Source organism: Scyliorhinus canicula, chromosome 9 (genome assembly GCF_902713615.1).
Source record: "Scyliorhinus canicula chromosome 9, sScyCan1.1, whole genome shotgun sequence".
Taxonomy (NCBI): domain Eukaryota; kingdom Metazoa; phylum Chordata; class Chondrichthyes; order Carcharhiniformes; family Scyliorhinidae; genus Scyliorhinus; species Scyliorhinus canicula.
This window is the reverse complement of record NC_052154.1, coordinates 29,166,999-29,188,256: the sequence shown is the minus strand read 5'-3', so window position 1 is coordinate 29,188,256 and position 21,258 is coordinate 29,166,999. Positions and strand designations below refer to the sequence as shown.

The 21,258-nt window shown below is 43.7% G+C and overlaps 1 protein-coding gene across 2 annotated transcripts in view; it reads left to right on the top strand.

Moving 5' to 3' along the window:
* dhx38 (DEAH (Asp-Glu-Ala-His) box polypeptide 38) overlaps positions 1–21,024 on the top strand; it is a 182,998-nt gene extending 161,974 nt beyond the window's left edge. Inside the window, exon 27 of one of the 2 annotated variants that reach the window (XM_038806383.1) lies at positions 16,209–21,024. In XM_038806383.1, the coding sequence (XP_038662311.1) occupies positions 16,209–16,293 (85 nt within the window). In that variant the 3' untranslated portion in view covers positions 16,294–21,024. The remainder of the gene's footprint in view (positions 1–16,208) is intronic. The other variant, XM_038806384.1, reaches the window with a different exon arrangement.
* Positions 21,025–21,258: the final 234 nt, after the last annotated feature.

The following is a 21,258-nucleotide window of genomic DNA, read 5'->3' as shown; positions in this document are numbered from 1 at the left end:
GCAAGTAACTTGTGTTCAAATATGTATAAAATGGATGTTGAGCTCCTTGGTGAAGAACCTCAGAGTGATCAATAGACCTTTTACCTTTTACGGACAAGTGGAAAACTGATTGTTTTGTCTTTAAAATATAGTGATGGAAAAAGACAACATGTAATCCCTTCCATCCAGAGTCACTTAATCGTCAACGGTGTAAATCCTGTTTGATGAAACAGCCACCGCCTCTACATATCCCTTTTACTAGTTTTAGAATATTTTGAGGAACTATGACACACTACATTTTGACCATGGGCTAAAAAATGAATCAAATTTTTTTTTTGAATCTGTATGATTTAACGATAGCTTCACAGGGCAATATCTGTCGGATAATTGTTGAGTGAGGTGATATTCAAAACTCCAAAGTAACATGCTCTTGCAAAATGATTATGAGCAGAAAGCCTTCGAATCATAACATAAGATTTATTTTAAATAGATATTTTTGAAACGAAAATTCTGAAATTTCATACTCCATTTAGTGATATTGTTTTATAATTTCCACAATTCCATCTTTATACAATTCATTTTATATAAGCACATGAAAACTAAAATGGTTGATTTATTTTTAACACTGTGTAAAGCAGGCTTGCCCAACCTTTTCACTCAGGGCTGGGAGCACATTTCAATTTTTTCTCACGCAAAGAGCGAATGAGAAAATTTTAGAAAAATAATTTTTGGCACAGCATTATACTGAATTTCAAAATAAGAGTTGTGGCATTAAGAAAATAAACAATTGCTGAGCAAAAATAAAGCAATGTCAAAGCAATAAATTATGTTAGAAAAGTGTCGTGACCAGAATGTGAGAGGGTCAGAGTTGTGTGCCAGGCCCACTCCCAATCTCAGCGTTCTCATTCATTCACCTTCACCCACAGTATCAGTGAGTGAGAGTATGTGTTGGTGTGTGGTGGTGAGAGTGAGTGAGAAAACTGTAGCTTGGACTAAGGCAGATACTCTCACACACTCATTTTCTCTCTCACACACACTCATTTTCTCACTCGCGCATACATTCACTCTCACACGCACTCACTCCCATACACATACAGACACACACTCTCAGTCTACCCCCACGCATTCACTCTCTCACTCTACCCCCACACATAGTTACTCCCTCAATTCCGCACACACTTACACTCCTCCACACACTCAGTCTCTCATTCACATACTCACTCTTACTTACAAAAACTCACACTCACTTCAATGCAGCCGCACACTCTCAGTCACACATATAGTCTCCCAATCCTACACTGATATGCACACTCACTCCCTACGCAATCACACTCACTCCCACACAAGGGCACACACACAGGCACCCTCACACATACCTACTCTCTCTTAATCTCTTGCATATGTCAGTCAGCCTCTTCACCACCTGCCTCCTCTGAACCCAGACTCCAAACCCTCCACTCCTGGGCCTCACAGCCAGTCTCTCCTTCCTGGGCCCCACATCAGCCCGTCTATCAAGTCCCCCCCCCCCCCCCCCCCCGCTTGAAAGAAAACTTCTTTGTCCCTAGCACCTCCACTGGTGTTTTCTGCTCTTCCAATAACAGACTGTTTCTCTCCTACGTTGGCTGCTGATAGGCTGAGCCTGTGTTTCTGTCTCTTATTTCTCTTATCAGTATTTGACAATGTAGGTTTTGTTTAGAAGTCCTCAAGTTTCTATTTGTTGTGCTCCGAATGATTTCAACAGATGGAGGGAGGCCGCTCAATTAATCAAGCCCATCACTCCATATAAATGGATGATCTTCCACGACAGTATCTAAGTGTTCCTTGAATAACTCCAGAATTCTTTATTCCTTTACGTTTTCTATGTCTTCTGCAGTTATGGGCATAAATTGGCTACTCAGTGGAAGATTTGTTGATGATACCCAAAATTTTCCATATTCCTCTGTCCTCCTTGAAATCAATTACTTTCTTTGGGTACATTTCAGTTGTAATGCCAGTCATTTGGTATGTCAGCCAAGCAACAGCACTTCATCTATGAGTTCAGAATCAGTCTGTTGACCAGCAGAATCGTCACAAGTGAAGTTGATCCTTTTGTTGCCAACATCCACATACATGAGCTTATGTGGAAAGTGTGTACAGAGTGCACTTCGATAGAGACATGGAATAAAATCACTGATTTGTTTTTCAACTTTGTTCCTTCATTAGCACAGGGCAACTGAGGTAATTAATGTACCCCTACTGCCAGCCTTGTTAAAATAGGTTGACGTTTCGTAGAATGGATTGTACCAGGATGCTTTCTGGTCGTCATGGTCAGGTATCATAGTAAATTTATACATTAAGCTATGAGAGTTGGCATGGTAGCACAGTGGTTAGCACTGCTGCCTCACTGCGCCTGGGACTCGGTTCAGTTCAGTCCGGTTCCGGCTTGTGTCACTGTGTGGAGTTTGTACACTTTCCCTATGTCTGTGTGGTTTTCCTCCAGGTGCTCTAGTTTCCTCCCACAGTCCACAGATGTGTGGGGTAGGTGGAATGGCCACGTTAAATCGCCCCTTAGTCTAGGGGTATGTATGTTAGATGGGGCTACGGGATAGGGTGGGGTGGACGCAGGAGTGGACATGGGTAGAGTGCTCTGTCGAAGGTTGGTGCAGACTTGATGGGCCAAATGGCCTCTTTCCTTACTGTATGGATTCCATGATTCTATAAAGCAAGATGACCGTTTATGATCAGCAGTCTTCTACTTTAGCATTAGATTCTTAGTGAAATCTGACTGGTTCTAAATTCAGCTGGAGATAATAAAATTCTCCATCAGCAATGGAATAATGGCATCAACAACAAAAATCATATCTGATAACTCTGATCTGTTCTGTGTTGTTTTTGCCAATGGCACTAAAGTAAGTTGGTTCTGTTTAACATGCCAAATCATTTAACAATTTCCACTTGCGCTGAGACAGCATTTTGTAGTTGTTATTTGAGTTATTGTGCCATTTGCAGAAAATACCCAGCAACTTTTACAAAATGAGGCTCATAAATCTAGATAAAATTGTACTGTTATGATTGTAAATTGGGTCAATATTTAGTACAGTAAGAATGATATTGATTATAGTACCTTTTCAATCTGTATTAACATACCAGAAAATATGAACATTTAATGTTTTAAACAATTATAAAAGGTGATTGAACACTCATTTCCAATTACAGCCCCACCTCGGTGATTTATCAGTCACGCTGTTAAAATTCCTGGATACTTTCTACAATGGAATAACTTGAAATGGTGGAATTCAAACATTATGAAACATGGTGCTAATAATCTTGATTAAATGCATTGAATAGTCTTAATTGGAAGGAATGTGCAACAGTTGATTAACATTCTTTTCACCATATGAACTGTCTGCACTCGCCCTTGACTGATAGAATGTGTGACTTTGCTTCCTTTTGACTCCGAGTCCAATGTTAAGTGTTTGAGGTGTCTGAACCCAGTTCCAATTGGATGCATTTGTAGTAGAAAATGACCATCGTTTATCACTAAATTAGCAGCCTTGTTCAGGTGCAAATGCAGGTTATTTAAATTTGTGTTGTATGTCCAGAATGAAGTTGCATTTCTTCACACATGATGCATTCCTCACCATATGTGGAATGCTTGATGGTGACACTGTTGGTAGAATTTGTCACTCTGATATCTAACTTCATGCATTAGCACCTGTGTACACTTGATTATTTTTAATAGGTTGGTGTATAAATAGGAAATACACACAGAGGTTACATATGAACTTTGCCAACTGGACATTTTACCCGTTGGTACATTAAGTAAAATGTTATCCGGAACGGAACAATGTTCTGTTGCTGGTAACAACGTTTGAGCACAACTGCATTGCAAATTAAATCATTTTAAAATACCCCAACTTTGTCTAATGTATTTTACAATGGGATTATTATGATTTTTGGCCTTATTTTGAAAGGAATTTTGGAGTTATTCAAGGGGCACATAGATACTACATAGATACATAAAAGATAGGAGCAGGAGGAGGCCTTTTGGCCCTTCGAGTTTGCTCCGCCATTCATCACGATCATGGCTGGTCATCCAACTCACTAGCTTAATCCTGCTTTCTCCCCATAGCCTTTGATCCCATACTCCCCAAGTGCTATATCCAGCCGCCTTTTGAATATATTCAAAGTGTTAGCATCAACTACTTGAAAATGAAAAATGAAAATCGCTTATTGTCACGAGTAGGCTTCAATGAAGTTACTGTGAAAAGCCCCTAGTCGCCACATTCCGGCGCCTGTCCGGGGAGGCTGGTAGGGGAATCGAACCGTGCTGCTGGCCTGCTTGGTCTGCTTTTAAAGCCAGCGGTTTAGCCTGGTGAGCTAAACCAGCCCCTTCCTGTGGTAATGAATTTCACAGGCTCACCACTCTTTGTGTGAAGAAATGTCTCTTCATCTCTGTCCAAAATGGTTTACCCTGAATCCTCAGGCTGTGACCCCTGGTTCTGGACACACCCATCATTGGTAACATCTTCCCTTTATCTACCCTGTCTAGTCCTGTTAGAATTTTATAAGTCTCTATGAGATCCCCCCTCATTCTTCTGAACTTCAGCGAGAACAATCTCAACCTAGTCAATCTCTTCTCATATAACAGTCCCACCATCCCTGGAATCAGTCTGGTAAACCTTCGCTGCACTCCCTCGAGAGCAAGGACATCCTTCCTCAGAGAAGGAGACCAAAACTGCACACAATTCACCAAGTGTGGCCTCACCAAGGTCCTGTGCAATCGCAGCAACACATCCCTGCTTCTATCTATACTCGAAACCTCTTTCAATGAAGGCCAACATACCATTAGCTTTCTTTACCACCTGCTGCATCTGCATGCTTACCTTCAGCGAATGGTGCACAAGGACACCCAGGTCCCCCTGCACACTCCCCTCTCCCAATTTACAACATTCAGGTAGTAATCTGCCTTCCTGTTGCTTTCAAAATGAATAACCTCACATTTATCCAAATTATACTGCATCTGCCTTTGGTTTGCCCACTCTCCTACCTGTCCAGATCTTGCTGTAGGATCCCTGCATCCTCGTCACAATTCGCCCTCCCACCTAATTTGGTATCATCTGCGAACTTTGAGATGTTACATCTTGTTCCCTCATCCAAATCATTAATATATATTGTGAATAGCTCGGGTCCCAGCACCGATCCCTGTGGTACCCCACTGGTTACTGCCTGCCAATTTGAAAAGGACCCATTAATCCCTACTCTTTGTTTCCTCTCTACCAACCAGATTTCTATCCACCTCAATACATTTCCCCCAATCCCTTGTGCTTTAATTTTGCACAATAATCTCTTATGCGGGACTTTGTCAAGCACCTTCTGAAAGTCCAAATATACCACATCGACTGGCTCCCCTTTGTCGACTGACTGGTTACCTCTTCAAAGAATTCCAACAGATTTGTCAAGCATGATTTTTCCTTCATAAATCCATGCAGACTCTGACTGATCCTGCCACTGCTTTCTAAATGTTCCGCTATGAAGTCTTTGATAATGGATTCGGGCATTTTCCCCAATACCGATGTTAGGCTTACTGGTCTATAATTCCCTGCTTTCTCTCTACCTCCCTTTTTGAATATCGGAGTGATGTGAACACCCTCCAATCTGCAGGGACAGTTCCAGAGTCTACAGAATCCCGGAAGGTGACCACCAATTCATCCACTATTTCCAGAGCCACCTCCTTAAGCTCTCTGGGATGCAGATTCTCAGGCCCTGGGGATTTATCCGCCTTCAATCCCATCAGTTTTCCCAGCACCATTTCGCTACTAATGTTGATCTCCCTCGGTTATTCCCTCTCACTAAACCTTTCATTCTCCAACATTTCTGGGATCTGATTTGTGTCCTCTTTTGTGAAGACAGAACCAAAGTATGTATTCCATTCCCCCCCCCCCCCCCCCCCCCCCCCCTCGGCCCCCCCCCCCAAGTATGTATTTAATTGCTCAGCCATTTCTTTGCCCCATATTAGGCAATCCCCTGTTTGTCTGCAGTGGGCCTAAATTTCTCTTTACCAATTTCTTTCTCTTCACATATCTGTAGAAACTCTTATTGTCAGTCATTATGTTCCCTTCAAGCTTCCTTTCGTACTGTACTTTCCCCTTCTTAATCAATCCCTTTGTCCTTCTTTGCTGAATTCTAAACTGCTCCCAATCCTCAGACCAATTTTGTTTTTGGCCAATCTGTATGCTGCTTCGTATCGGATACTATTTCTAATTTCCTTTGTAAGCCATGGATTGGCCCTCTTACCTCCTTTGCTTTTGTGCCAGACAGGAATGAACAGTTGCTGTAGTTCCTCCATGCGTTCCTTGAATGTTTGCCATTGCCTATCCACTGTCATCCCTTTAAGTTGCTCTCCCCAATCTATCAAGGCCAACTCATGCCTTATATCCTCATAGTTCCCTTTATTAACATTCAGCACCCTAGTCTCCAAATCAACTACTTCACTCTCCATCTTGATAAAAAATTCTATCATGTTATGGGCGCTTGTCCCCAGGGGGTCTTGTACAGCTTGTCCCCAAGGGGTCTTGTACAGCTTGTCCCCAAGGGGTCTCGTACAGCTTGGCCCCAAGGGGTCTCGTACAGCTTGGCCCCAAGGGGTCTCGTACAGCTTGGCCCCAAGGGGTCTCGCACAGCTTGGCCCCAAGGGGTCTCGCACAGCTTGGCCCCAAGGGGTCTCGCACAGCTTGTCCCCAAGGAGTCTCGTACAGCTTGTCCCCAAGGCTTCCCGTACAGCTTGTAGCCAAGGGGTCTTGTACAGGTTGTCCCCAAGGGGTCTCTTACTGCTTGTCCCCAAGGGGTCCCGTACAGCGTGTCCTCAAGGGGTCTTGTGCAGGTTGTCCCCAAGGGGCCTCGTACAGGTTGTCCCCAAGGGGTCTCGTACAGCTTGTCACAAGGGGTCTCGTACAGCTTGTCCCCAAGGGGTCTCGTACAGCTTGTCCCCAAGGAGTCTCGTACAGCTTGTCCCCAAGGGGTCTCGTACAGCTTGTCCCAAGGGGTCTGGTACAGCTTGGCCCCAAGGAGTCTGGTACAGCTTGGCCCCAAGGGGTCTCGTACAGCTTGTCCCCAAGGGGTCTCGTACAGCTTGTCCCCAAGGGGTCTTGTACAGCTTGTCCCCAAGGGGTCTCGTACAGCTTGTCCCCAAGGGGTCTCGTACAGCTTGTCCCAAGGGGTCTCGTACAGCTTGTCCGCAAGGGGTCTCGTACGGCTTGTCCCAAGGGGTCTCATACAACTTGTCCCAAGGGGTGTCGTACAGCTTGTCCCCAAGGGGTCTCGTACAGGTTGTCCCCAAGGGGTCTCGTACAGGTTGTCCCCAAGGGGTCTCGTACAGGTTGTCCCCAAGGGGTCTCGTACAGGTTGTCCCCAAGGGGTCTCGTACAGGTTGTCCCCAAGGGGTCTCGTACAGCTTATCCCAAGGGTTCTCGCACAGCTTGTCCCCAAGGGGTCTCCTGCAGGGTCTCGTACTGTATTGGAAGATCACCTGCTTCGATGGAACGATGGGCTTGAATAATTGAATGGCCTCCTTCCTTCTGTTTAAAACATGAGCACAAAGAATCAAAACTTGAAGACCTCATGAATAAAAAGCATTGGGCACAATTCCCTGGGAGATTATGTTCTCTCGCCAGAGCTGAATTACACCTGATTCGCACTCGTGTTGCAAGCGCAAATCAGTAAGTTATTTCCAATTTTAAGCCATGCAAGTTTTGAGCGGACAGCCATAGCAAGGTCCTGCAGCTGGCTCTCCCCTGCAGCACAATTCAGATTCCCCACTTCGGAGTTTTCAGGGTCACCTACTGCCCCCCATAAAGTACACAGGGGTGACCACCCACGTCCCCCAACCGCCTCCGCTACCTCCCTAAATAAAGAGGCCTCCCCCGTCCCAGACGAGAGGCCTCCCCGTCCCAGACGAGAGGCCTCCCCCGTCCCAGACGAGGGGCCTCCCCCGTCCCAGACGAGAGGCCTCCCCCGTCCCAGACGAGGGGCCTCCCCCGTCCCAGACGAGGGGCCTCCCCCGTCCCAGACGAGGGGCCTCCCCCGTCCCAGACGAGGGGCCTCCCCCGTCCCAGACGAGGGGCCTCCCCCGTCCCAGACGAGGGGACTACATGCGTCTCGCCAATGTCTTTGCTAGCAACTTTGCATCTGAATTCAAGAGATGGGGCAAAAAGACCCACTTGCCATAGGGTCTTTATCCTTCTTCAATAGAAAGGAGATTGTCGCCTGCACCAGGGAGGTCAGCAATGTCACTCAAGTCAGAGAGTCCACGAAGATCACAAGCAGCACTGAGGTCAGCCTGTCTGGTCCCGGCACCTTCCCTGACTGCATCAATCCCATACCTCCTTAATCTCATCCAGAGTCAAAGGAGCTTCCATTTCCTCCCTTTCCTCCTGTTCCACTACCGGGAGGGCCGGACCATCTAAAAACGTGGTCATTAAGGACGACTCCTCCGGGGGTTGCGACTCATACTGGTTCCAATAGAAAGTTTCGAACACCCATTAACCTTGGTTGGGGTGGAGACCAGCTTTACCACCGCCATCCCTGATTTGCACAATTTCCCGAGAGGCTGCCTGCTGTCTCAGCTGATATGCCAGCAGGCGATTAGCCTTCTCTCCGTGTTCACAGAGAGCCCCCCTGCGAACGTCGCTGCAAGCACACCGACCTGTGCGTGGATAGAAGCCTAAACGCCAGCTGCAGCTTCTTCATGCTAACCAGCAATTCTGGTGTCTGGTTGATCAAATATTATCATAGAATCATCGAATTTACAGTACAGAAGGAGGCCATTCGACCCATCTAGTCTGCACCGGCCCTTGGAAAGAGCACCCCACCTAAATCCTATCCCTGTAACTCAGTAATCCCACTTAACGTTTTTGGCCACCAAGGACAATTTATCATGGCCAATCCACCTAACCTGCACATCTTTGGACTGTGGGAGGAAATCGGAGCACCAGGAGGAAACCCACGCAGACACGGGGAGAACGTGCAGACTCCATGCAGACAGTGACCCAAGCCGGGAATCGGACCTGGAATCCTGGAGCTGTGAAGCAACAGTGCTAACCACTGTGCTACAGTAACACCCACGACGGGCCACCTCTGGGATGGCATCCGCCAACCTCTGGCTCTCTGCCCTCTTGCTCTATTGGTTATGTGCTTTAAAGGAAATAATCTCCCCTCTAACGACCACCTTCAGCGACACCTTCATGGAGTTGAAGGAGAAATCTCCTCACTCCTATTAAAGGTCAAGTATTCCTCAATTACAGAGGAGATCCTCTCGCAAAAACTTTAATCCACCAACAGCGAAGTATCAAACCTCCAAAGGGGATGTTGAGCAGGACCCAAGCCAGCCATCTCGTGTCTGCATCGAACAGGGCATGATCAGAGATCACCGTTGCTGAGTATCCCGACTCTTTCACCCCCGACAGCAAAAAAAGTTCATCCTAGAATAGACCTGACGGACGGAAATGATTGACTCCAGTGGGGGAGGGAGTGGATGTTCCCCCCCCATTCGGCTGGTCACATGGAACCTGAGGAGGTTGGGTGGCTTGTTTAAGAGATTCAGGGTGTCTATGCACTTTAAGACTTTGAGGGCTGATGTGGTGTTGAATGGAGACCCATTTACGAGTTAGAGACCAGGTAAGGTTTTGGAGAGGCTGGGTGGGGCAAGTGTTTCATTCAGGGTTCAGTGGCAGGGCCTGGGGGACTGCAATCCCGATGAGAGAAAAATGAGAAATCCCTCTCCACTGGGTGTAAAAATCTCCGAGGATCAGCTGCCCCCATTTGCTCCATGAAGGACAGCAGAGCCTTCGCCATCCCAGATGGTCTTAATACCTTGGGTCTCAATTTGGCCACTCGGTTGTCCAAAACCCAATTAAAATCTCCCCCCCCCGATCAACTGGTGCCTATCCAAATATGTGATCAGCAACCTTTTAATAAAAATTGTGTCATCCCAATTTGGGGTGTTTACATTGACCAGTTTGACCAGTGCACCTGCTAACAGCCCACTGACCATGGCATACCTCCCATTCGGGTCTGTCAAAATCCTCTGCGCTGAAAAGGCTATCTTACTGTTCATCAGGATTGCAGTTCCCCGGGCCCTGCCATTGAACCCTGAATGAAACACTTCAGTCATTAACAAGAATGAACAGACAAATAGAAAAAAATCCCAAAAACTACAAATGACCCTCCCCCCTTTTTCAAACCAGTTTCCTTCAATTGGATACAATTATTACAATTATTTTAACCACAGTTCTTTCCTTTGAATGAATGCCTCAGCTTCTCAAAGTGACAATATTCATTCTCATAGTTCACCCAAAGACGTGTGGGGTAAATCATGGCAACCCGAACTTTCTTGCGATACAGTGCCACCTTTAGCCTTGTTAAAAGATGCGTGCAGGAGGGTTTCCTGACACAATATGTAGATAGGTCAATGAGAGGCGAGGCCATATTGGATTTGGTACTGGATAATGAACCAGGACAGGTGTTAGATTTGGAGGTAGGTGAGCACTTTGGTGATAGTGACCACAATTCGATTATGTTTACTTTAGTGATGGAAAGGGATAGGTATATACCGCAGGGCAAGAGTTATATCTGGGGGAAAGGCAATTATGATGTAATGAGGCAAGACTTAGGATGCATCGGATGGGGAGGGAAACTGCAGGGGATGGGCACGATTGAAATATGGACCTCGTTCAAGGAACAGCTACTGCGTGTCCTTGATAAGTATGTACCTGTCAGGCAGGGAGGAAGTGGTCGAGCGAGGGACCCGTGGTTTACTGAAGTAGTTGAAATACTTGTCAAGAGGAAGAAGGAGGCTTATGTAAAGATGAGACGTGAAGGTTCAGTTCAGGTGCTCGAGAGTTACAAGTTAGCTAGGAAGGACCTAAAGAGAGAGCTAAGAAGAGCCAGGAGGGGGCATGAAAGTCTTTGGCAGGTAGGATCAAGGATAACCCTAAAGCTTTCTATAGATATGTCAAGAATAAAAGAATGACTAGGGTAAGAGTAGGGCCAGTCAAGTACAGTAGTGGGGAGTTGTGCGTGGAGTCCCAGGAGATAGGAGAGGTGCTAAATGAGTATTTTCCGTCAATATTCGCACAGGAAAAAGACAATTGTCGAGGAGAATACTGAGATACAGGCTACTGGACGAGAGGGCTTGAGGTTCATAAGGAGGAGGTGTTAGCAATTCTGGAAAGTGTGAAAATAGATAAGTTCCCTGGGCCGGATGGGATTTATCCTAGGATTCTCTGGGAAGCTAGGGAGGAGATTGCTGAGCCTTTGGCTTTGATCTTTATGTCATCATTGTCTACAGGAATAGTGCCAGAAGACTGGAGGATAGCGAATCTTGTCCCCTTGTTCAAGAAGGGGAGCAGAGACAAACCCGGTAACTATAGACCAGTGAGTCTTACTTCTGTTGTGGGAAAAGTCTTGGAAAGGTTTATAAGAGATAGGATGTATAATCATCTGGAAAGGGATAATTTGATTAGAGATAGTCAATACGGTTTTGTGAAGGGTAGGTCGTGCCTCACAAACCTTATTGAGTTCTTTGAGAAGGTGACCAAACAGGTGGACGAGGGTAAAGCAGTTGATGTGGTGTATATGGATTTCAGTAAAGCGTTTGATAAGGTTCCCCATGGTAGGCTATTGCAGAAAATACGGAGGCATGGGATTCAGGGTGATTTAGCAGTTTGGATCAGAAATTGGCTAGCTGGAAGAAGACAAAGGGTAGTGGGTGATGGGAAATGTTCAGCCTGGAGTCCAGTTACTAGTGGTGTACCACAAGGATCTGTTTTGGGGCCACAGCTGTTTGTCATTTTTATAAATGACCTGGAGGAGGGCGTAGAAGGATGGGTGAGTAAATTTGCAGATGACACTAAAGTCGGTGGAGTTGTGGACAGTGCGGAAGGATGTTACAAGTTACAGAGGGACATAGATAAGCTGCAGAGCTGGGCTGACAGGTGGCAAATGGAGTTTAATGCAGAAAAGTGTGAGGTGATTCATTTTGGAAGTAATAACAGGAAGACAGAGTACTGGGCTAATGGTAAGATTCTTGGTAGTGTGGATGAGCAGAGAGATCTCGGTGTCCATGTACATAGATCCCTGAAAGTTGCCACCCAGGTTGAGAGGGTTGTTAAGAAGGCATACGGTATGTTAGCTTTTATTGGTAGAGGGATTGAGTTTCGGAGCCATGAGGTCATGTTGCAGCTGTACAAAACTCTGGTGCGGCCGCATTTGGAGTATTGCGTGCAATTCTGGTCGCCGCATTATAGGAAGGATGTGGAAGCTTTGGAAAGGGTGCAGAGGAGATTTACAAGAATGTTGCCTGGTATGGAGGGAAGATCTTATGAGGGAAGGCTGAGGGACTTGAGGCTGTTTTCGTTAGAGAGAAGGTTAAGAGGTGACTTAATTGAGGCATACAAGATGATCAGAGGATTAGATAGGGTGGACAGTGAGAGCCTTTTTCCTCAGATGGTGATGTCTAGCACGAGGGGACATAGCTTTAAATTGAAGGGAGATAGATACAGGACAGATGTCAGAGGTAGGTTCTTTACTCAGAGAGTAGTAGGGGCGTGGAATGCCCTGCCTTGCCAACACTAAGGGCATTCAAATGGTCATTGGATAAACGCATGGATGATAAGGGAATAGTGTAGATGGGCTTGAGAGTGGTTTCACAGGTCGGCGCAACATCGAGGGCCGAAGGGCCTTTCCTGCGCTGTTATGTTCTATGCCTCCTGGCAGGCTTCGAACCGACATCTTGGTATAGTTGCACCCTGTGACTTTCCCATTTGCTGTTCCGGTGTTCTTTTGCGCATCTTAAGAATTTTTCCATTTCGTGATAACTATCGAACCAGACCACAAACACCCTAGGTGGCTCCCCAGCACGAGACTTCTGTCTCAGTTACCTATGGCACGGTCCAGCTCAGGAGGCGCCGCAATTATCTCCTACCCCACCATCTTCCAGGTCACCTGCGCCATGAATTTCGTCGTGTTTGGCCCTCCAACCTCTCCAGCAATCCAACCACCCTCAAATTCTGCCTCCTTGACTGATTTTCAAGGTCGTCTGTCCTGGCCTTCAGACCCTTATTATTGGTCACCACCTTCGTCATTTCCACTTCCAAGCAAGCAATCTGGCCGCTCTGCCTCAACAGGGCTACCACTCGCTTCTGCAGAACTTACTAGGAAGGGAGTTATGTCTCCGAATAATCAACAGAATTCTTCCTTGAACATTACTAAAGAGAAGCCAGGCTACTGTAATTTCTGGATGTTTTGTCTCAAAGAGAGATGTGTTCCCTTACTCCTCCAACAAAACTTTATATTTTGAATGATACTGGATCAGATCAGTCATTGGTGGTGGAACAAAAACAGAAAATACTGGACAACCTCAGCAGGTCTGACAGCATCTGTGGAGAGAAAAAGGAGCTAACGTTTCGAGTCTGGTTAACCACCTGCTGGCTCACCAGCTGAGAAAGCAAGCAGCCATGAGGAAATTGCGCAAGTGAAGGATAGGAAAAGCAAACTAATCGCAGCACCAGACGAGATCAATGAGGCCTTTGTGGCTTTCTACCACGACTGTACACCTCCAAGGTCGCCAGAGGATGTCTCGAAGGTGAAGTGGTTCCTCGACAGGCTGGACATCCCAGTCGCGGGGGAAGTAAAGAAGCAGAGCCTGGAATCACCATGGAACTGGGGGAAGACCTGGCAGCACCATGGCGCGGTGGTTATGACTGCTGCCTCACAGCGCCGAGGACCTGGGTTCGATCCCGGCCCCAGGCCCGTGTGGAGTTTGCACATATTGGTGGTGGATATTGATGCATTTTGTGTTCATATAGTTTGATGTAGGAATAGGTATTCATAGGAGATATTCATGGAAGTTTCATACCTTTGCGTAAAGTCAATTTACAAACTGACTCAGTAAATGGGATTGTCATGGTGGAAATTATTCCTGGGTCAACTATTGAAGAGGTCAGTTTTATTTTGGGGAATAGTATAATGGCCAGTATCGAAGCAACTAAAGTGCCGGCAGAATTGAGAACTAAGAATTGTCAACAGAAAGGACTGAAACTGCAAAATACTCTGGGAGGGTCAATAACCAGAGACACTGATTTACAAGTGCTTGTCAGTGTTGACACACAGGCTACAGCAGTCAGAATCCAGGCAAATGGATAATTTGCAAAAGACCATTTAAAACTATTAGGAGAGTGGAATTATATGATTTGTGAATAATCATAATCTTTATTAGTGTCACAAGTAGGCTTACATTAACACTGCAATGAGGTTACTGTGAAAAGCCCCGAGTTTCCACATTTCAGCGTCTGTTTGGGTACACAGAGGGAGAATTCAGAATGTCCAATTCGCCTAACAAGCACGTCTTTTGGGATGTGGGAGGAAACCGGAGCACCCAGAGGAAACACACACAAACACTGGGAGAACGTGCAGACTCTGCACAGACAGTGACCCAAGCCGGGAATCAAACCTGGGACCCTAGGAGTTGAAATATTGGAATGACCAATAAAACTTCTGAGTGAGGAAAGGGTTGATACTCAAAGACGGCAATGTAGAGGAGACCACATCGTGAAGAGTGAATGCAGTATACTAGGTATGTTGAAAGAAATACAAGGAAATCACTTTGAAGGAGTATTTGAGGTCTTGGATGGTGAAAAGGGTGGGGGTCAAAAGGACAGCTGTTGCATCTTACACTTGCATCGAAAGGTGCTGTAGGAAAGTGAGGGACTGATGCAGGTGACTGAGGAATGGATCAGGATGTCACCAAGGGAAGGTTCTTCTGGAATGTTGGATTACCCTTATCCTGACCTTCCAGCCTCCATAGTCAATGGATCATCTTCCGCAATTTCCACCATCTTCAACATGATGCCACCACCACATATACCTTCCCTTGTTCTCCCCTTGCAGCATTTCAAAGGGACTGTTCCCCCTAGATTACCATTAGTGCCAGAAGTGAGACTCACCCCACAGTTGCTGACGTGTAATGAAGGTTATAAACTTCTTTAATTGACGGAGGAAAGATGGCATTAGTTGTTCACTGTGAATTTGTGGCTTGATTCCATTACAGTGCAAACACTAATCATTGAGGCACAATCTTCAAGTTTACAATGATCTTTGTTTGAACAATACATTCGAACATTGTTATAAAAAAATCTTACCACCATGCATTTTCTATAGCATCTTTTCCATTATAAATACATAGCTATGTTCATGTTGATGATGGAAACTGACTATGTAAATTTGCGGAGTTAAAATTACACTCTCCTTACAATGATGCTGCTGTAATACCTCAATTTAGCATTTCCCCTACTCCTTGACAAGTCCTGTAGAGAACCATCTTAACATGCTGAATTTTCAAAGACGTTTTCCGTTGTTTGAATATTTTTGGTTCTCATTACACAACAGATGGAGAAAAAAATTTGTGTGTGCATCATTAGCTTTAACAAAACTGTGAGCTTGTTTATAAAGAATGGGTGTGTACGTGTAGATTATGTACCAAGGTAATCTTGCCCTCAATATTTTTTCTTTTTATTCTTTCATCAATGTGAACCTATAAACAGTTTGTTGACTCGGGTGTAGCCTATCTGAAAAAAGATTATGGACCATCCGTTTTTACTTTTGGTATTATTTTAGTTATTGACAGTTACCTGGAGGGCACGCTAGCACAGTGGTCAGCACTGTTGCTTCACAGCACCAGGGTCCCAGGTTCGATTCCCGGCTTGGGTCACTGCCTGTGCGGAGTCTGATCGTTCTCGCTGTGTGCATGGGTTTCCTCCAGGTGCTCCAATTTCACCCCACAAGGCCCGAAAGACATGCTTGTTAGTTGAATTGGACATTCTGAATTCTCCCTCGGTGTACCCGAACAAGGGCCGGAGTGTGGCGACTAGGGGATTTTCACAGTAACATGATTGCAGTGTTAATAACAATAATAAAGATTAATTTTATTATTACCTGTACTGAAATTGAACAGGAAAATATAAACACCTGCAGGCATTTGATAGACAAGCTAGAGGATAAGAGAAACCTGATTCATGTTGTGAACAGGAGTTGCAAACTCGAAAAGGAAACTGCATTTTGCAGCCATACATCTAAATGGCTATTATAAACCCAGTATGAAAGGTGATGTGATGCCTCTAACTCAACTCTTTCCTCCTCTACATCTCTTTTGATTTGAAATGAAGCAATAATCTTTATATTTGTTTGTTTTATAGGGCAGTCAAGATTTATACACCTGGTCGGAGGGAACCAGGAACACCAATGACGCCACGGCACACCCCAGCACGTTTTGGACTTTGATTGTTATCCAATTTTGTTTTTATGTTTTTTTTTTAAGTTTTGTACAAAAATTGTTTAAATATTCATGGCTTCAAATTTATATTTGTATATTACCACTAAAAAAAAAATCTACATTTTTCTAGTGCCTCAGAATAACAGTATTTGTGGTTCCGATGTTGTATGTGGATTTTTTATTTCATCATAGTTAAGTGCTAGTGATTGAAAAATTCAAGTTTATCATCATCGTGGAAAGGATACAGGTCCATGTGGCAGCAGTTTTGTGCTGTAATCGCTGGCTTTGCACCTTGGGCAGTCGATGGATGTGTCCTCTTCAGCATTCCAATGGATATCTACAGTTTTTACTTTTTATGCTGGAATTGTTTCACTGTTCAAATGTTACATGTTTTCACACTTAGATTTTCTGTATTTTTTTTTAAATCCTGGCAATTCTGTTTCTTGTGGTTTTTAGATTGTTATGCGAATTTAGTCCCCGGGAAACAGTTCCAAACCTAAGGATCTAAACCGTCACCTTTATTTAAGTGGAAGAACCGTGTAGGAGAATTTTAACCCAGCTGTGCTTTTTAATCTGCAACAACCCCACCCCTTGTCCAGACAGTTAAATATAACTGTTCTCAGAGATTTTAGGGAGTTCATCTGCAGGCATGATGAAAGAGGACAACACAGAGGAAAATGAGCAGTTCCTAGATATTAACTTTTTGGTACCTTGTCAGAGGTTGTCTGGCATATGAGTACTGAATAAATGCTCTTCTCTAGGGACCTGTAATGGAAGCATGTTGTATCGACTGCAAGACCCATGAGATATGCTATCCCTTAATATTTCAGGGCCAAGTTTTGCTTAATTAGTCAAAGTTGACTTGCGCCGCATTTCTTTTTCCTTTCCTGCCCTTACGTTGAATTTGTCCAGCTAGTCAAGCATTTGTGTGTCAGTATTTGGTGAGAGGTCCCTGTGAGAATTCTCTTTGGGAAAAACTGCTTTTTGTTATCTTGGCAAAACAGAGCTGGTTTTCTGTTTGTAACTTTGAGGGTGTAAACAGCAATTTTTGCCTAAATATAAAGTCTGTGTATCATGAGCAAAATTTCTCTGGTAGAAGTTTGTGCCTCCATGGAACCCATCCATCTTGGCCTGCGTGGTCAAAATCTCAAAACCTTTTGTTTCCCCAAGCGTAGCTCTTTTTCAACCTATTTGAACATTCATGATTCTGCAGACAGGAGAATAAATGTCTTGAGATATTTTTGTACCCTTATCGATCACTAAATTAACGTGGTGCTGTACCTTCCAATTATGGGCACTGAGCGCCAGCCCCCTCCAACATGTTCATATCTCTGGATCCCATTCTTCATTTATTGGGACCCTACATACCCTAGTTATCATTGAGAGATAATCAGGTTTGCTTCACATCTCCAGTATTGTTTTAACTAAGGTCTCTTCATGCTTCATAATTGTTTCACCTAACTTGAAATTTTAAAATACTAGCTGTAATTTTGGCTATAGTAAGAGAATGTACTGTCTTTTATGACAGATGTCTCCGATCAATTATTGAAGGGGTGTCCATGATATGGCTTCTGCCAAATTTGGTCCACAACCTCCTATTATTCAATTCTTGAAGCCCCATTTTAACTAGTTTCTACATGTGTGCATAAGGATATTTTTCTGCTGTTGGCTTAAGCAGTTTTGAGTGTCACTGACCTCCAGGATTGGAAAAAGCTACTCCCTCATTTAGGACAGTTTCAACACCTTTAAATATCCTCCGGCCATGAAAGTTCTCAAAACTGAAAGTAATTGTGGAAGAAACACCAGCTTTAGAGAATGGATGGTGGAAGAGGACAAAGAGACATGTGGTGGGGATAACAGGGCTAGAGTGATGTGAATTCGCTAGACATCATCTGTCCCACCAATGGGGATCCCTAACTGCAGCAAGAATAGGGATGGTGGTCGTCAGGTAGCTGGCCACTTTTTGTATAGGAGTTTCAATTATTACATTTGGTTACCTGGATTTTTGTGTCAGGGTGGCTCCAAGAAGTGGTTCTTCAATAAATGTAAAAATGTCCTGTTGTAATATAAACCCCAGATCTTGTATTCAAAAACTGAGATTGTGGAAATGTGTGAGAATATTTGTCCAATAAACGTGAAGTTGCTTTATTGGAAACAAAAATAGTGTTGGACGTGGTGTTAATCATGATTGTGCTCCCTGCTTAAAAGATTATAATTATGTGACTCACTCATTGCTGTGGCACAGTTTTGGGTCAATGCCTTGAAAGTTGAAAATGAATTATTTGAAATTTATTGTGTTCTACATGCATGAGCCTATAACAGTATTTAGCCTCCTGCCAGATTTGGTCCACAACCTCTTATTATTGTGTTCTTGAAGTCCCATTTTACTTCTGTGCATGCATAAGGATATTTTTCTGCTGTTGACTTCAGTTTAGAGCATATATGTAAAATATTATCTCATGACATTGCTAATGGACTACTTGTTTTACACTCTTCCTGTATTTATTCTTCTTTCACAGTCTTTGTCACCCTCTTGCGGTATCTCTGTTTTGCAATTTTCAATGTTAACATTATCTTTCTATTTCTGTCAAACTTTGCTCTCATTTAAATTTCTGGAAATCTGAGGTTATGCCTCTGGTGGCCTGAGGGTTATCAGTATAGGGGAAGGCTGGGGGAAATCTGGGGTGGCATGTCTGAGGAAAGCAGAACTCCCGGTGGTGGAGTGCTGATTTCTGGCAATATGTGTGGAGAAAGTTGGTGCTTGCTTGCACTTTGTGGCTGGGAGCCTGGTTTGCTTTAGGGTGGAAATTTGCCTGGGAGATGGTTTATTGAAGCAGTAAGTTAAAATTGGCAAAAAGAAAATCTGGTTTCTTTGAGTGGGTTTAGAGTTGTTGGTCATGCCCTACTCATTGATGATCTTTGATGCCACCATATGGTTTGCTTATTGGCTGTCAGAAATTGGACACAGTCAACAAAACAATACAAAAATCGTGTCAAGAAGTATTGCAACCAGAGCCGGGGCAGGCAGGGAAACTGAAACCTGGCAACATTGCTTGGCCATCTTGCCATGCTGGAGCCATGCACCAGTGGGTGAAAGTGGAGGATAAGGAGTGATAAATCAAAATGGAGCGGGAGCTTATCATTTCAGATACTAAAATATTTCTGTAACTTCCTTTTTACACCTCGCATTCCCTGTCTATGAGTAGACTTGAGAGGTTTGGATCCTGATTTATTACCATGATTTAGGAATGGTTCAAAGATTTATGGAATGTAGCACCAAGAACAGGGTAGAAGCCAGACCTGAAGGCCTAAGAAGGAGAATGTACATGCAGCAAGTTGGGTTATTCTTTTCAAGGTCAGATGGGTGAATTAAAAAATGTTGTGGTTTATCCCCCTCCCAAAGGTTTTTAATTTTCCACATTTATTATGGTAAATATTATCGGGGCTATATACATCTGGTAAGAAATCACCATGACAAATGAAATTACTTTGTAATCTTTTGGTGGCTTTTATGATGTGTTTTAGTGACTTTTCCTTTTTGGTTGGTCCAGTTGTGACATTGACTAAGAGCCAGTCACCATCTCTTGTTTTGCAGGCCAGTGGTTGATTTAAAAATAAAAGCAGGATATTTTTGTCCTACAATCATTTTTTTCACATATTGGCGCACTTGCTGGATGTAAGATTTTTAATTATAGTTGTGTAAATTCAATGCTTTTGTGATACTGGGAAGTTATGGCCAAGTAGAGCATAATCGACTGTTGGAAAAAAAATGGTGTTCTTATGTTACACTGAAAATTTCTGGAAATTTCCTGGCCATACTTCTGTTAGTTCTATGAACATTTTAATCTTTATAATTTTAATTTGTGCCTAGGTGGCAGTGGAAGGAGCAACGCCACAATAGGCTCAAAAGCTAGGGAATCTGGAGGATCATCTGGAGGAAAATTACAAGAAGGATTAAACATTACGAAAAGGACATTAAGCTGCTAGCGGCTTCTGAGACTGTCCCAAGATGTTGCAAACCTCCAAAGGTGCCACATCTTCGAGCTTTTTGCTTCACAAATCTTTTTCACAATATAACTGAGCTGCTTTATTCTTAAATAATAAAACACTGATATTTGAATTTCTGAAATAATTGAGCAATCGATAATGTCGTTATTTGGGTCACACAACATATTGTTGTTCTTCACTGTCCCATATCTTAGAGTGCAATTCACATGGTAAATTTGTAGTCTCGTCCAGGGTGTGGGGAGAATTGATTACGGTAATGAAAATGCAAGGACAGTTGGAAAATCTGAGTGATTTGTTCTATGTAGCCGATGTAGCATATAATATGACAGAATTTACTGTATGCAATGCCAGACCCTGAGTCACTGGAGAATCAACTACCACGCTATCTCACTGGGTGCTTATTGTAGAATTGGTTAGCAAGACAATGCTTCATGAGCATACCACACAAAAGGATACACGTCAATCTCTGAAAGCAGCTTTCCAGTCAGGAGAGACCCAATGAAACCGTGTGCTTCTTTTGTACCCAGTGTAACAATGTGGTGGTGATCATCTGTGCTTATTTACTGTAATTTATTTTGGTATTTTATTCTACTGTAACTATTAGATGAACTTTAGTTTCTGTGATTATATCCTTCTTACAATCCTCAGGTGCTGTACACAAAGATGTTGCCAACTGTGGAGTTCTTGGTAGCTTTAAAATCGGAATTAAATAATTTGTGGTATTCATATAATCATTGTTTTTATTGTTTCTGTAATTCTCTGCTTCATTTCATTAACTGCAATATTTATCTGAAGGTCAATTTTTAAATACTTTTTCAAGAATATATTTTTGGGCTCAGACCTCATTTATGTCTTCATTCATCGCCCCTTGATTCCTCAATTAATTTACATATTTATAACTCATACACTTATTTACATAATGAATTTAATTCACTGATCTGGGTCATGGTTCAATGGGTTTTTCA